This window comes from Medicago sativa, chromosome 8 (genome assembly GCF_051527215.1).
Source record: "Medicago sativa cultivar Bolivia chromosome 8, Bolivia_mono, whole genome shotgun sequence".
In the NCBI taxonomy this organism is placed as follows: Eukaryota; Viridiplantae; Streptophyta; class Magnoliopsida; order Fabales; family Fabaceae; genus Medicago; species Medicago sativa.
The window spans coordinates 31,193,014-31,208,175 of record NC_140756.1 but is presented as its reverse complement, the minus strand read 5'-3'; the positions used below and the strand labels follow the sequence as shown (position 1 = coordinate 31,208,175).

Sequence of the window (15,162 nt, the reverse complement as noted above, 5' to 3'; positions counted from 1 at the left end):
TTTGTGGTGGTGCTTGTGGTGGTTAGTGGTGGTTTTTGGTGGTGATTATGTTTTTTGTGGGTTTTCTTCTATGAGTTTGTTGTTAATGGGGTTTTCAAATACATAGGTGGTGATTTTACCTGTGCTTAACTGCGCTCAACTGCAGAAGAGAAGCAAATGCGGTTACACGGGTTTTTGGTAGGTTTGATGGTTATCTTGGATGGGTTTTGCAACGGTTTGTGACAAGACTCGTTTCTGCTATTGCTCAGGCGTTTAGACTTTGGTTTTTGGAGATGACTTTTTGGTTCTGGTGTTTAGTTTTAATTGATTTCAGGGGCCCTCAATGGAGGGCGTTTTTTGTTTGTTTGTAGAAGTTTGTGTTTGCTGCATGTATGTGTGTTTGGGTGTTCCACATATATACGGCACACTTTTCCTTTGTATGTTCCTTGTCTCCTTGCCAAGCATTCTTTATGCTTGCTTGGATTTTGTGCATTTTGAATAAACTTCATTTTAGCTTCTTCAAAAAAAAAACTACATATATGTCTAATATAATGCATAAAATAAGAAATAGTTATGGAAACACAATTTTAAGACAAAATTTTTAACAACACATTTACCGTTGAATGTATTTATACGGTGAACAATACTTTTTTTTACCAATTTATTTTAACAATGTAAATAAAAAATATAGAGAAGTATTTTTGGAACATAAACATAAATTGTGTCATCATTCCTTTATTAAAAACTACATATATGTCTAATATAATGCATAAAATAAGAAATAGTTATGGAAACACAATTTTAAGACAAAATTTTTAACAACACATTTACCGTTGAATGTATTTATACGGTGAACAATACTTTTTTTTACCAATTTATTTTAACAATGTAAATAAAAAATATAGAGAAGTATTTTTGGAACATAAACATAAATTGTGTCATCATTCCTTTATTAAAAACTACATATATGTCTAATATAATGCATAAAATAAGAAATAGTTATGGAAACACAATTTTAAGACAAAATTTTTAACAACACATTTACCGTTGAATGTATTTATACGGTGAACAATACTTTTTTTTACCAATTTATTTTAACAATGTAAATAAAAAATATAGAGAAGTATTTTTGGAACATAAACATAAATTGTGTCATCATTCCTTTATTTTATACATGCAAGTAGGCATGGCAACAAAACCCATACCTGTGGTTACCCGCTCGAACCAAACCCAATTTAACGGGTTTTTCCCGTTTTGACTAGGTTTGGGTGTGAGTTTGGGTTTTCCCCAATTTCAAAACACGGGTATGGACGGGTAACGGGTATATAGGTACCCACCCGAACCCAAACCCAAACCCGTCCCGAATACAGAAAATTACTTTATGTTGATATGCCATGTTATTTTGTTTGATAATTCTCGTGTTATAAAAACTACTATTGATATTTAAATGAGCAACTAAATAAATCGGTCTAACAAATGTTAAAGTGAACATATTGCTGGATAATGCATTACAACATTTCTCTAGGGGTTGCAAAAAAAACTTCTATTTCTTATTAAAAACAATTATCAATGCGGGGACGGGGATGGGGCGGGGATATCCGAACCCGTCGGGGACGGGGATGAGGTTCAATTTCTCATCCCTGTTGGGTATGGGTAGGGTAACGGGTAAGTATATGAGAATCGGGTATAGGGATGGGGTATGTAAAACCCGTCCCCACCCCGCCCTATTGCCATGCCTACATGCAAGTAAATAATTCAATCAAAAAATGATGTCTCCAATATCAAATGAATATCTTGTTTTAGATTGATCTCTTTGTTTTTTCAACCCTTTTATTTAGAGATGTATCATGTTTTTATTTATTAGGTTTTGTTAGTTTAATTGGTTTGTGGCATTTATCCCCTCAAATTTTTTATGCTTTTTTTAATACATTTCTGACTTTTATAATAAAAATAAAAATAAAAAATAAAACAAAATAAAAACATATGTCCCATTAGTTACTTTGAGTATGTCATCAACCACTAAAATGAGAGTCATTAACTAATTATTTTAAATAATTACAAAACAATAGAATTACATGAATTTATGAAATGTAATAGTTTTGTTAAAAGACCTTGACACTTTTACAATATTAACCTTGTTTACTATGGATATTTTTCTTATAATATGATCCATAATGATTTATTTAAATAAATAAATATTGGTTTTATTTATTAACATTTTTTATGTTTTATTTATTAACGTAAATAGTTTTAATCGTGTAAATTAATCTTGATAGCTTCTAAGAGCGAACGAATGTAGTAACGCTTTCATAATACAATAATATGATTTCTAGTCAATCAAATAAATTCGAAGGTCTGACGAACGATTATTGAAGTGTGAAAGATATCATAAAAGTACCTACAATATAATTTGAAATACAATCGTCAATCAAATAAATTTGAAGGTCTGATGAACAGATATTGAAGTGTGAAATATATTAGAAAAGTACCGACAATATAATTTTAAATACAATTATTTGCCTTTAGAAGTACCATACAAGTAGTTTTGAAGTTAATTGCTACTTTTTTGCTTTTGAACAGCAAAGACGAAAAGAGACCGGTAATTCAGAAACACAAACTAAAGGCGCCTTATATAGGCTAAACACCCGAAAATAAACACCATAAAAGACACCCCTGCACACAACGCCTAGTCAAACCCTACCTTCAACACCCAAGAGGACAATACCCAGCAAAATGAACATCACCACCTAAAACAGACTCCTTCATAAAACGACCACTAAAAAACGATATCCATAACCACCCATCGCTGCTACTTATCCGGAAATAAACATCGACAAGACAACATTACGCACCTTTTAATTTTAGGAGGCTCACAATAATAAGTACGACAATCTTTAACGGTATCACAAAAAAGCGCTATGAAGACAAATAATAAAGAATTATTGTTAGTAATATGCAATGAAACATTGAGTATAAGATTAAGAATAAAAGTTTGATTTACTTATTTTTTGCAAAAATAAACTTACAGTACGCCGCGTCGGTCACTATGGTGAACATGAAAAGATAAATAACCATAGCAAAAAGAAACTTGATAATTTCACCCATACTGTTTGCTTGCTTGTATGTAGAAATATAAATATGCAAGATCACTTTATAGTGTAAAAAGCCTCATTCTTTAAAATTATACAGCTCATATAATTAATAGTAATAATTGACATTTGGTGTATATCTTGATAATTTCATCTTTTATCTTATATGGCTAGACAAGATATGTTTTCGGTGTTGGCTATTCCAAGTGCTCCACAGTTACTTTCACAATATACAGCTATCAAATGACATTTGTCTAGCCACCATTGTGAAAGTTGCTTTCCATTGTTACGATTGTCTTGTTGTGAATTAATTTGTGTTGCACTGATTATTTTACTCTGTGCAGTGTTATTTTCACAAATCGGTGCCACCGTACAACCTCATGCAAAATCATACAAATTTTTGGATGATGAAGTGCTTTTTTGTAGCAAACTTTTTTCAATGAATAATAGTTATAATATACTGCTAAAAACGTCCCTTCATTACTAAGATGATAAACTTCATATTCCTAATATGAGAATGAGAATTAACACTAAGATGAAATCAGGCAAATAATTCCCAAGTAACACTCACAGCCAAATTATTTTGTTACTCGTTCACCACCACATAACACTAACCTCCATTTATCATTTGTCTCAGCAACGTCCCTTCATTTAACTGGTGTCAGGTCACACAATTTTGCAAATTTTCTTCAACTTGTTTATATATTTTTGGGTACATTAGTTGGTAGAACTATAGAAGCAAATTTTCTTCATTCGTAACACCGGTGATAGAGTACCACCAGTTGATGATACAGTTCCACCGACTGGTGGTAGATTTCATTTTACTGCATCTACAGTCTACAGAGAGGATGTGTGTTGCTATTCGTGGTCCACATATGTTTGTGATCATAGCCATGGTCGAGGAAATCAAATGGATGTAAAGGTTCCTCAACATGTTACAAATGATGTAGTGTAGAGCATGAGTATGCAGAAATGGAGGAGGTGAAGGATAGGACCATGACATATGCAGCATGTCACGTAGGAGTAGCATGCTGGGTTCCTTAAACCATACAACGCATTGGTGTTAATCCAATATGAACACCATGTGACTTTGAGATTATGGCGATCAAAGATATTTTTTATGTTAGTTATGTTTTCTAACTAATTGTCAATAAATAATGAGTATACTTCAACAAAATTATTGTTACATGCACGATCCTTCTCCCTTAAAGGTGATCACACACATGACTCAAAATTTAAGTTCGCACTGTGAACATACCAGCACACGTGATGTGATGGTTTGAAGATTCAAGATTGAAACCCTTGAACTAGGTCTATTTGATGATGATCGACAACAGTCTCATATCTGCCTTTGGGGAGATGACCATCGCATTAGGTCTATTTGACAATTGTCAACATCAGTTTCAGATATGCCTTTTGCATCTTCCTTCAACCAACAAATTCTTTTCTGCGGAAGATATGAGCCCTTGCAGCACAAGTGTTACTAGGGGATGAAGCTACTTTTAAGAGTAAGTAAACCATGAGTCCTCATTTCAATTAATTTATCATGGCTATGTGAATTGTACAAGAGGGTTGTTGCAGAGGGCCAGTATGAGTTTGTTGCGAGGACGTACCTTCTTCATCTGGTTGGGTGCACCATTCTTGCTGACAAACCCCACACATGCATGATTAATGCACAGTATCTTCGTTTGTTTTATGATTTGGAGCGTTGCGGCGACTGGACATGGAGTTCGACCATATTATATCATACCTTGGAGATGATTGTGCTCATGATACAAGGCAGGTGGGAGGGTATATCTGCCCAATTTAGTTTCTATTAGGCTTTATTTGATCCGTTTTAGGTTTAATTAGATTTGTATTTTGATTCGGTTCGATGTGATATGTTCTTGACTTTTACAATTTTGTCATGTGTCCAGTCAAATTAAATTTGATATGCATGATTTGATTTAGTTCAAATTAGTACAGTTTGGTTAAGTTGCCAATATGAAATGTTGCAATGCCCTTATGAGTTAAATTTAATTGAGACTTAAATTAGATGAAAAAATGTTTGGGCACACTTTCTTTACAACAGTTCTTTATAATTATAATCAAGTTCTCATTTGCTCAACAAGTCTCTAGCTCATGATTTGAATTCTGAAAAACACATGAATGTACTATCATAAATGGCAGATGTAGAATCCAGCTTGATCCCTCGAGAAGATAGTTATACATATGCGTGACTAAAGTTGACTCTACTGGCAGACACCCATACGATTTGCATTCTTGATTATCCAAGGATGCTCCATTATCTTCTGGAGTGAGAGTCGTCTTGAGGAATCTTTTACCAGGAGCTGTATGAAGTTACAGATAGCAGTAAGAACAACATCCTAATCATGTCTATGAAAATATAGGTAGATATAACAATTGTGTAAAATATTTAATTCCACCTGTGGGGGAGATGTTTAAAATATTTTAGACATCCGCGCAAAAAGTCATTCAAAAATTGTTGGCAGAAAATATGGTAAGTACCAAGAGTCTAAGAAAAAGTTTAAATGACTAAAAACGAAATTTTTTATGTACTAGAAACATTTAACTCTAATAATATAATCATACCCGACTAATCAGATTTTTGGCATCCGAAGAAACAAGAGGACTAGGAGGGAAGCTTAAATCAACCTTTTTGATCCTGCACAAATTTAAATACATTATTACATGTCTATATATCGAAAGTGATTTAGTTTACTATATATATGCAAGTTACATGCCCTTAGATACCTTTCGAATGTATCGGCTTGACTCTCGGCCTCAAATGGAGGAACACCATAAAGGAACTCATAGCAAAGGATACCAAGAGTCCAGTTATCAACAGCATAATCATGAGTTTTGTTTTCTACCATTTCAGGAGCTAAATAATCCAATGTACCACACATGGTTTTTCTTTTGTCTTTAGATTGTACAGACCAACCAAAATCTGCAATCTTTAGACGACCCTGCAACCAAGACATTATCAATCAAACTAGTTGCTACAACAAGTTCCCTCAAAACTTAAATTTACAAATATAATAATCAACTGACTAAAACTATATCAACAATCGAGATTATCAAAAAGAATTGAAATGAACTGCAAATGTTTTACGCTTAATATTATGAAGGTAACTGAATTCTTCAGATTCTGCTAACATAATAATTGACACATAGTAAAGAAAAATATTGAGTTCACATTGGAGAAAGTGCAATAAAAACAGGTAAAAGAATAGAAAGATACCTCATGATCAAGCAACAAATTTTCAGGCTTGATATCTCTGTGAATAACATGGTTCTCGTGACAATATGTCAATGCTTCCGTGAGGCTTAAAATGTACTAAAATTTTCAAAGTTGAAATAAACAAAGTAAGATTCAATATAATACAAAGAATTGCTACAAAAGGAAGGAGTAAAATTATAAGCATAGAATGGTAGAATATAACATAATCCCTACTTAAACATTCTTTGTAAAAAACTTGGTAGTTTCAAATCCAATTTTCACTAACTTTCTCTGTACATATCATAGTTCCTAAGAAATCCGGATAGATATTATGATACAGATACTTTACGACACGGATATGGTAATACGAGAAACTTACAAAAATCAATATAAGGGACAAGGCAAGATATGTTGATCACTATCTGTGATGTTTATATATCTGTGATGTTTATAAAGAGACATTTGATTATAGAGACATTTACTTCATGTTCTCATGTCATGACTCTAGTTAAAACCAAGTTAAAAAAGCAGCCTCATTATGGTAATTCTTCAAAATAGCCACATAAACTCATGAAACTAATAAAGGATTACCGTTGCAGCTTGCTTCTCTGAGAAATGACCTCTTTTGTTAAGTTCCTTGTATAGCTCACCATTATGAGCATATTCAAGAATCAAGAAAACGCGCTCGGAATCATGGAACCAACCATAGAGACGCAAGACGTTTGGATGTTTAAGACTTATCTGTATCTCCATTTCCCTCCTCAGTTGATGGTGAAATTTGTACTTTTCAAGTTGTTCCTTAGGCTCTGTTTGGATTGACGGAGCAGAACGGAGCGGAGCGGAATGGAACAGAACGGAATGGAGTGGAATGGAGCGGAACGGAACAGATATTCCATTCCACCGTTTGGAAATTCTATGATGTAACGGAACAATGTTTCTATTCCATTGTTTGGAAAGTGGACGGAATAAAACAAATTATAGTTTTTATTCCATTTTTACCCCTATTTAAAACCACTATTATTATGTAATATATCATTACTAAAAAATTTATCTACTTTGTAACCAAAAAAAATTATCTTCTTTAATAATTCAACCACCCAAACAAAAGCTCCTAGAACATCCCAAAGAGGAACTCGTAGGAATTGCAGTCACCAAAAATTAATTGCACTCACCTCACCTCCATGAGAATAACAATGGAATAAGAAAGCAAGACAAAGGTCCACTACATATACAAACAATGCACGAAAATAAGAACTCAAACTCGTTGTGTATAGAAAGCAAGAAAAATAACTCAAACTCGCTGGGTATACAAAGCAAAGAATAAGAAAAAAAGGTCCACTACATATACAGAGAAATGCACGAACATAAAAGCAAAGAAGAAAAAAAAGTAAGCACGCAAATATGTACAAGAAGAAAGACACACACTGATTGAAAAAATGAAGTATTTGAGAGGAAGAGGAAACAATAATGATAAAATAAAATAAGGGTAAAAGGGTAATATTTAAATTATGGTGCTCCATTCCATTGCATACACCCCAAATTGGGGGGAATGGAAAATTGAAGGATTGGATGGTATGGGATGGAATGGGTTCCATTGTATTCCATTCCACTCTATTCACTTTTTGCTAATCCAAACAATGGAACATAATTAGTTACCACTCCATTCCATTCCATTCCATCACATACCATCAATCCAAACATAGCCTTAAAGATAACCTTCAATGCAACCACAAATTTACTCTGGAAAAAAAAAAGTTCAAAATTAGTGAAAAATCTATTGGATCCCACTGAAGTCTGAACAATTGAATTTTTCCTTTACTTGAAAATCCACTTATAAATTTGAAAATAAAAATGATATAAGGGGCATTCCCAAGATCTTATTTTGATTTATTTCATAACGTAAACACCTATATAAGTCATTTAAAAAAGTTTTAAAATATAGTGCTTATGAGTTATGATTACTTGTTTAGATAGGCAAGTGTTGGTAATCAGTTGTTATATTAGTATTTACTCTTTCGTCTACGCCTCAAACTCCTTCTACCCTTACCTCAAACCAGTTGAACTACTCAAAACCCCCAAAAAATATAGCTTATATATGAAATCAACTTATTCACAACATACACTTATATATGATAAGCTCTTGTACGCATGGCTAGCTTAATTAAGCTATTTACCAAACACTCCCTAAAGATTACAAATCCCAATCCAAAAATTGCAATTAGCCCTAATCACGTTTGTAGCTATCTATACACCGAATCATACACATTAGTTGAAATAGTGAGATGAATTCAAGATGTCTTCTCTTCATGGCCAATTTGTAGTTATCCAACACCGACACTTCAGATTGAAGATGTGTTTGGTCTCTGACACTTAATACAACACATACACATTTGTTTACATTCATACACTCCATTTTTTAATTATTACCGGTGTTCACGTGTCAAATAACACAAACAGAAAAAAGTAAATAGTGAAATGGGGGGAAATTGGGTACCTTAACTTCTCTGGCGACGTAGACTCTGCCGAATTTTCCTTTCCCGAGTGGTTTTCCGATCTCAAAGTCGTTGATGGACCATTCCCGATCCATTTTTCGGCACAAAGGTTTGAAATATTTTGACAATAATTTGAAGATGAAATATTATTTATTTGATGATTTGAAGTTGTTAGAAGCAATGGCGAAACAGAGAAACTGAACGGCGGACGTTAAAGTTTTCTGACATTTGAATTTGAATACTATGTTTTTGGGGGAAAACACGTGCTGTAAAAAGTGAAGATTCTCTCTTAGAATCAATTTAGTCCTCCATAAAATAAAAACTCACTCATATTAGTCCGTGATGTTTTTTATACGAAGAAGTTTATAATTGGTCCGAAAGAATATTGTGAAGGATTAACAATTTGTAAATTTGTATTCTCTCAAAAAAAAAAAAACAATTTGTAAATTTGTATAGAATACATTACTAAATAACCATCACTAAATAAAAAATAAATGAATATTCCTTTCCAAAAAAAAATGAATATTCATTTCAATCCTTAAGAAAATTCGCAAGATCCAGTTAAGTCCTGGAGAAAATAAAAGCATATTCTAACCTATGGGAAAACAAAATCCAAACAAATTAAATCATTAGTTTTTCTACACTTTATATAGTCACTAAAGAAAAGATAGAGTAAAGAAAAAGAAAGTGAAAACAAAAGAAAAAAAATGTGATAATTATTTTATAGTTTGTCAATAAAGGCATGATCTTTGTGTTCAGTGGTGGATCTCCCGTTGTTTTGCTGGGGTGCCAAATAGTTTTCGAATAAATATTTAACAGTTTCAAAGAAATATCAATATAATGAATTCCCTTAAAAAAATCAATATAATGAATTGGTGTGGTGATGTGTTTGCTTGTTTTAGTGTGGGGAATGGCAGTTCAACCCTCGTCATTAACATTTTTTTTGTTTCTTGTTTTAGTGTGGGGGATGGCAGTTCAACCCTCGTCATGAACATTTTTTTTGAACAAATATATTAAAAATACAATGGAAATATAAAAAAAAAAATGAGCAAATGACCTCCAGCAGATTGGAAGAGCTTCAAACCACTGCAACAGCCATGATTTAATTGATATATGATATTATGATGCATAATATGAAATTTATAGATATATTGGGGATGCAGTGGCTCCCATGGGTCTCCAAAGAGATCTGCCACTGCTCACTAGCCAAGACTCTTATGGTGTGGAAGCTACCTAAGACTTAATATGGCATAAACAGGTTCCCTTGAAGGTTTCTATTTTGGCATGAAGACTTATTTGTAACAGGTTACCGACTAAGGATAATTTGGTGACACGCGACATCATTTCTAATGACTCTCAATTATGTGTGACTGGTTGCGGAGGATTAGAGACGGCTTATCATATGTTCCTTTCTTGTCCGGTTTTTGCCCCTCTGTGGTGCATGGTTAGCTCTTGGATTCACATATCATCAGTTTGTTCTTTTCTTGATCTGGATTCCTTACATGATCATTGTGTTCAGTTTGTTTCAGGTGGATTGCGAACTCGTCGTTATTTCATGCAGATTATTTGGTTATGTTGTGTTTGGGTTTTGTGGAATGAACGGAACAATAGAGTTTTCAAGACTAAGGAAAATACAATTCACCAATTGTTAGATAAAGTCAAGTAACATTTTTTTGTGGATGAAAGCATATAATGTCAATCGTGGTTTAAACTCTCGTATGGGTGGTCGAGCCCTTTTGTTTGTATGGGCATCAGCTAATTTATTGATGTTCCCTTTGGTTTCGATTTGTTTTGGCTGTAAACTTTTGAGGTCCTTTTTGGCACACCTTGTGTTGATAAGGACTCTCAGTTAATGTTAATATAATCTATTTTTTGCTTGTTAAAAAAAATTCATGATAGAAAAATCTATATTTTCTTACAAAAATTTGATATAATAAAATTAAATCAAAATAAACATTTTATTAAAATCAACGAACATTATAAAATATAAAAATAAAAATAAAGAAAAAAATTATGAAATATATTATGTAAAAAAATACAATTCTATAACTTACAAATATTTGTATGCATATTGTTAGTACTAAATTGTAAAAAATGATATTAATAGACTTTTTTGACAATAACAAAACAATAGTCTTGGTTAAATGTTCATGCATTCATGGTATTGTAATCTTGATGATGAGAATCGCGATGTTGAGGGAATAATCCGGTAACATAACTCCGAATTATCCAAATAATCTTGATGATGAGGGGTCATTCGGTGTCGGTACATAACTCCGATATCCAAAAAGGGTACCACATGCATATAAAGTCGTTCTAGGGCATTGCATGCATAAACTTTATGTGAAGGTTGTGTACTTGATTATGTGAATCCATGTGAAAGGTGTATATGTAAATATATCTATGTGCATCTATGTGGAATTATGTGATTGTGACGATGGTGATGAAGTGTGAATGTTATATATATTCGACTTGGTGATAAAGTGACGATGTAAATGCTTTTCATGTCTTGTGATGATGATTTGAGAGTTGTATTTATTTAATTGATTAAATAAGATTACATGTGATTATAGTATTATTAGGAAATGAATATGCGTATTTGTGAATCCTAAATACTATACATGAGTTCGCATCTTCTTTATGTTGAACGTATATCTTACCCGGTTGCCTACATTCTCGTGGTGTAGACATGCAAGTTAAGGACGATTGAGTCAGTGTGAGTACTCGAGGACGACTTGGTGCCTTCTCATTTTTATGTTTTGATTTCAGAGTCGTGTCTAGTGGACTTTGATTAGGATGTTGGAGATTTCATTTATGTTTTGGATTTTATGTTTGTGGAACCTTTGAGTTCACATTGATGATGTATATGAGATTTTGAGATCATGACTTTAAGTTCTTTTGAGATGTTATTTCTACTACTACTGTTTATGTATATGATGATCTATGTATGTTTTTTTTATTAATGATGAAGTAGCACCTTGAAGTTTATTTGATTAAAGTCGTATTTATAATTAAATATTGTATTTGGGGTTCAAGGGTGTTACACTACCTATACAAGTGTAAATAGAGCAAGCTATTCACCTACAAACCTAACTAACTAACTAACTGTCAAGTGGTTAATTAGTTACACAAAAGCACAATAACTTGTAATACAAGTAACTTTCTAAAACTCACTTATTTGTACAATTAACAATTGTGTCACACATTTCAGCTAAATGCATGGTTCTTACAACAACAATGAACTTATTAATACAAAACAATTTATACGTAATCATTGATCAATACTTCGACACACTTCAAATGACAGGCCTGATTCACCTAACATCTCTTCTGTGATTCTCGATATTTTTTCTACCGTTGAAGCGGAAATGTAATTTTTCCAATCTCCTATTTCAGCCTTTCGAAAGAGGTGTTTTTTCTCATATGTCGATGACAAAACTCCAGATTTCTTTACTTGATCCTTCATATTTTCAAAGCAACATAAATTAATTATATTTTCAATCACTCTATTACTTTCCTCTTCTTGAGTGAAAGGACAGCCCAAGAATTCCGCAATTCTTTTCACTTGATAATTGTCATCTTGTTTAAGTTCTTCATAGTTCAAGAATAAGACCTTGTCTGGTCTAGCTATATGCTCTCCTTGTAGTAACCCAACATGTGGTTCCAAAAAGGACCAGATAGATTTCTCCCCTTACAATACATTTCAAATGCTTCCTCTAAGTTCAACATATGTAAAGATTCATTTGAACTAATTTTATTGATAAAAAAAACCAAGTGGAAATAAAAGTGTCAAGTGGATTCCTGCATAAATAAATGATTTTACAATTGGATTCCTTAATTGACTTTGCTAAGGAATTGAATGGAATATGAGTTCCAAAAAGTCTTGGTTCAGTCATATTTGATAGGTCAATTAGAGGAGTTTGATCTTTGTTATCACCATAATGTTAAATTCAAGGTAAGGCACCAATTCATGGGAATTTGATTTAAGTAATGGATGGTCATGCATCTCTAGTGAGTGGCGATTAACAATTGCATATGTTAAAGCTTTTAGCCAAGTGGTGCCTGCTTTTGGCATGGATGCAACAATATCATCACTGTCTTTGGTTTGAAAATTATTTTGAAAAGAGTTTAGAGGTTGGATTAGCATTGGTGGACACCAAAAACTTTGGAAAAAATATAAATCTTGGATTGACAATCCTGTCTCTCTGAGCAGTGAGAGAATTTGTTGCATACAATAATCATAACTAACCTTGTGATCTTCTTCACTTGCTTCTTCCCTTGAAGCCATTTGGATTTGGGAGGAGGGATATCGAATATGAAAGGTAGTGTTCGTTAGCATGAAAATTATGTTACTCTTGGAGCATTGATTAAAGTTCTAAAAGAAATAACTTTGAAGTAAAAATGATGTAATTATTTCGAAGATAAAAGTAACAATTTGTATTTCCAAGACAAAGTTTCTCTGAATAAGTTCTTTAATTAATGTCTTTAAGACACTCGTTAACAAAATTCATTTTTATTTTATTTTGATAAAGTCAGACAAAAATATATATATTTTTAAATAATACTTCATGAGGAACTTTTTTTCATTGACTCGTTAGTGATTGATGGACGGAAATGACTAAATTGGTATCAGTTAAACAAATTAAAGGATCTATCTGCACATTTTTTTTAATAAGGGACCAATATAAACCCCGTGATAAAGATAAAAGACTAAAAAGTGTTTTAGCATAAAAAATATTGAGTTAAATAAGTTTTTTGTCCCTATAAATATAACAAATTTTGATTTTAGTCTTTATAAAATAAAACGAGGTGTTTTCATCCTCACATATTTTTTTTGTTTTGTTTTTGGTCCCTAACGAAATTTTTTTGACGTGTCCTTGACATTTTTTGAACATAATATGAACATACAAAAATTGAATATAATAAAAAGACATAACATGAACACATTTTGAGCATAAAAGACTCATAATTTTGACATTCATATTAACATAAATTGGCCATTAGGAACAAAAAACAAAATAAAAAATTTTGTGAGGACAAAAACATTCCGTTTAATTTTTTAGGGACTAATTGGCCATTAGGAACAAAAAATAAAATAAAAAATTTTGTGAGGACAAAAACATTCCGTTTAATTTTTTAGGGACTAAAATCAAAATTCGCTATATTTTTAGGGATGAAAAAACTTATTTAACCTAAAAATATTTAGTAGAAACACTACATTAATGTTGATATTTTGAAGATAGTCACGAGTGTGATGCAAATATTTAACAGTGTTTTGCAAATAAAAAAATATTTAATATCTGCTCAAGAAAAAAAAAATTAATAGAAACACTATATTAATTTGATATTTATAAAATAGTCATTAGTTATCAAAACTTTATCATATCGACTTTCTCATATCAGTGCATAAAAATTTGTTTCCGCTTATATAAACAAATAAAACATGCAACAAATACGATGAAAATATTTCACGAAGTTTTGCATATAATTTTTTTTATTAATAAAAACATCATTTTAATGTTGATAATTTTCATTTAATATATCTAAACCTTTTATAATATTACTAATGCAAATGTTTTTTTTATATATTTAACGTAATATTACGTGATCCGTATGAATGCATGAATATTTTACTATCTTGTTAATATAGGTGAAAAAAGTCGAAGTGCTTATAGAAAATGAAAAAAGTCGAAGTGCTTATAGAAAATGAGAAAGTATTTTGATTTCCATCTTTATCATCTCTCACAAGTTGCCACTTAACTCCCAAATTACAACGGCAGTGTCGCTTTACACAGGTGATTAAAATTAGATTATTCTTTTGTCAAAAATAAAATTAGATTAGTCTATTTTTGTGATTAAAATTAGATTATTCTTTTGTCAAAAATAAAATTAGATTAGTCTATTTTTCTTTTTTTTTTTTTGACAAAAATTAGATTAGTCTTTGTTAATTTAATAAGTATTAAAATATAACACAATAATATAAGGATTTACAAGTGACACTAAAATATCACTTTAAAGTTTTCGTGAGCTTAACTCAGTTGCTATGGATAATACATAAAATATGTAAAGTCTGGAGTTTGAACTCTATCCACAAAAAAAAAATCTCTTTAAATACAGTGACACTATAATATCATTTGATTAGTTCCATTGGTAAAAAAATGCCACCACAAAAAAAAATATCCCTTTAAATACAGCGACACTATAATATCATTTGATTAGTTCCATGGGTAAAAAGTTTTACATCCTCAATATATAAAAATTAATCTTATACTAATATCATGAGTTTAATTAATATACTTAATCAATATTTAAAAAAAATCTATTAATTTATAATTAATTTTTTTTATTGTTTTTGGATTAAGTAGTCTGATGACTAGAA

General features: G+C 31.6%; 1 protein-coding gene, 1 long non-coding RNA gene and 1 pseudogene across 3 annotated transcripts; all 3 read right to left on the bottom strand.

Moving 5' to 3' along the window:
- Positions 1-2,437: 2,437 nt before the first annotated feature.
- LOC146898385 (uncharacterized) lies at positions 2,438-3,146 on the bottom strand. The gene is made up of 2 exons (XR_015023343.1): positions 3,006-3,146; positions 2,438-2,895 (listed from the first exon to the last, which is right to left on the bottom strand). It is a non-coding gene; the product is annotated as an uncharacterized LOC146898385 (long non-coding RNA).
- A 1,924-nt stretch (positions 3,147-5,070) lies between these two features.
- On the bottom strand, positions 5,071-9,707 carry LOC146898384 (serine/threonine-protein kinase Aurora-3-like). Of its 2 annotated transcripts, XM_085737427.1 has the most exons (7): positions 8,786-9,707; positions 7,996-8,031; positions 6,883-7,089; positions 6,313-6,408; positions 5,823-6,037; positions 5,661-5,733; positions 5,071-5,398 (listed from the first exon to the last, which is right to left on the bottom strand). In XM_085737427.1, exons 1-7 carry the CDS (start codon positions 8,876-8,878, stop codon positions 5,300-5,302), a joined length of 819 nt encoding a protein of 272 aa, XP_085593553.1. In that variant the 5' UTR covers positions 8,879-9,707; the 3' UTR covers positions 5,071-5,299. The 2 variants fall into 2 exon arrangements, with proteins under 2 accessions (XP_085593553.1, XP_085593554.1); XM_085737428.1 differs by lacking the exons at positions 6,883-7,089; positions 7,996-8,031 and having other exon boundaries at positions 8,786-9,000.
- A 2,347-nt stretch (positions 9,708-12,054) lies between these two features.
- Positions 12,055-13,071, bottom strand: LOC146898383 (cytosolic sulfotransferase 15 pseudogene; annotated as a pseudogene).
- Positions 13,072-15,162: the final 2,091 nt, after the last annotated feature.